This window comes from Apaloderma vittatum, unplaced genomic scaffold (genome assembly GCF_000703405.1).
Source record: "Apaloderma vittatum isolate BGI_N311 unplaced genomic scaffold, ASM70340v1 scaffold23769, whole genome shotgun sequence".
Classification (NCBI taxonomy): domain Eukaryota; kingdom Metazoa; phylum Chordata; class Aves; order Trogoniformes; family Trogonidae; genus Apaloderma; species Apaloderma vittatum.
This window is the reverse complement of record NW_009736155.1, coordinates 3394-3784: the sequence shown is the minus strand read 5'-3', so window position 1 is coordinate 3784 and position 391 is coordinate 3394. Positions and strand designations below refer to the sequence as shown.

The following is a 391-nucleotide window of genomic DNA, read 5'->3' as shown; positions in this document are numbered from 1 at the left end:
CAGAGTCTTTAGGGCCCGGGCTCCCGAGCTGGCCGCGCTCCTGGCTGTGACCAGGTAGGTACGAATGGGACACTCCATCCTCAGCCCCTTGGAATAGAACTTCTTCTGCAGCTTGCCCAGGGCCTCCAGGAAACCCTTCAGGGGTCCCTGCCAAAGTAAGGGGAAACGGTCACTTTGCAGCTGAACACGCTTCCCCTTCCTCCAGCCCCAGCAGAGCCAGGCATGCTGGCTCACGCCTTCTCCTCCTGAGCCCCCAGAAACACCGGTGAGGACTGATGGGCTCACCCAGCCCATCTTATGCTCCACATGCCATCCCCTGGCTTGTTCCCAGAGGAGAGGGCATCCTGGGAGGGTGTCCCTCTCCCCAAGGCTTTTTGTGGCTGGGCACCAC

General features: G+C 61.4%; 1 protein-coding gene across 1 annotated transcript in view; it reads right to left on the bottom strand.

Moving 5' to 3' along the window:
• LOC104279551 (cytosolic 5'-nucleotidase 1A-like) overlaps nucleotides 1–391 on the bottom strand; it is a gene marked incomplete at its 5' end in the record, with an annotated part of 2814 nt that overhangs the window by 200 nt on the left and 2223 nt on the right. The window contains 1 exon segment of the mRNA XM_009876873.1: nucleotides 3–147. Within this exon segment, the coding sequence (XP_009875175.1) occupies nucleotides 3–147 (145 nt within the window).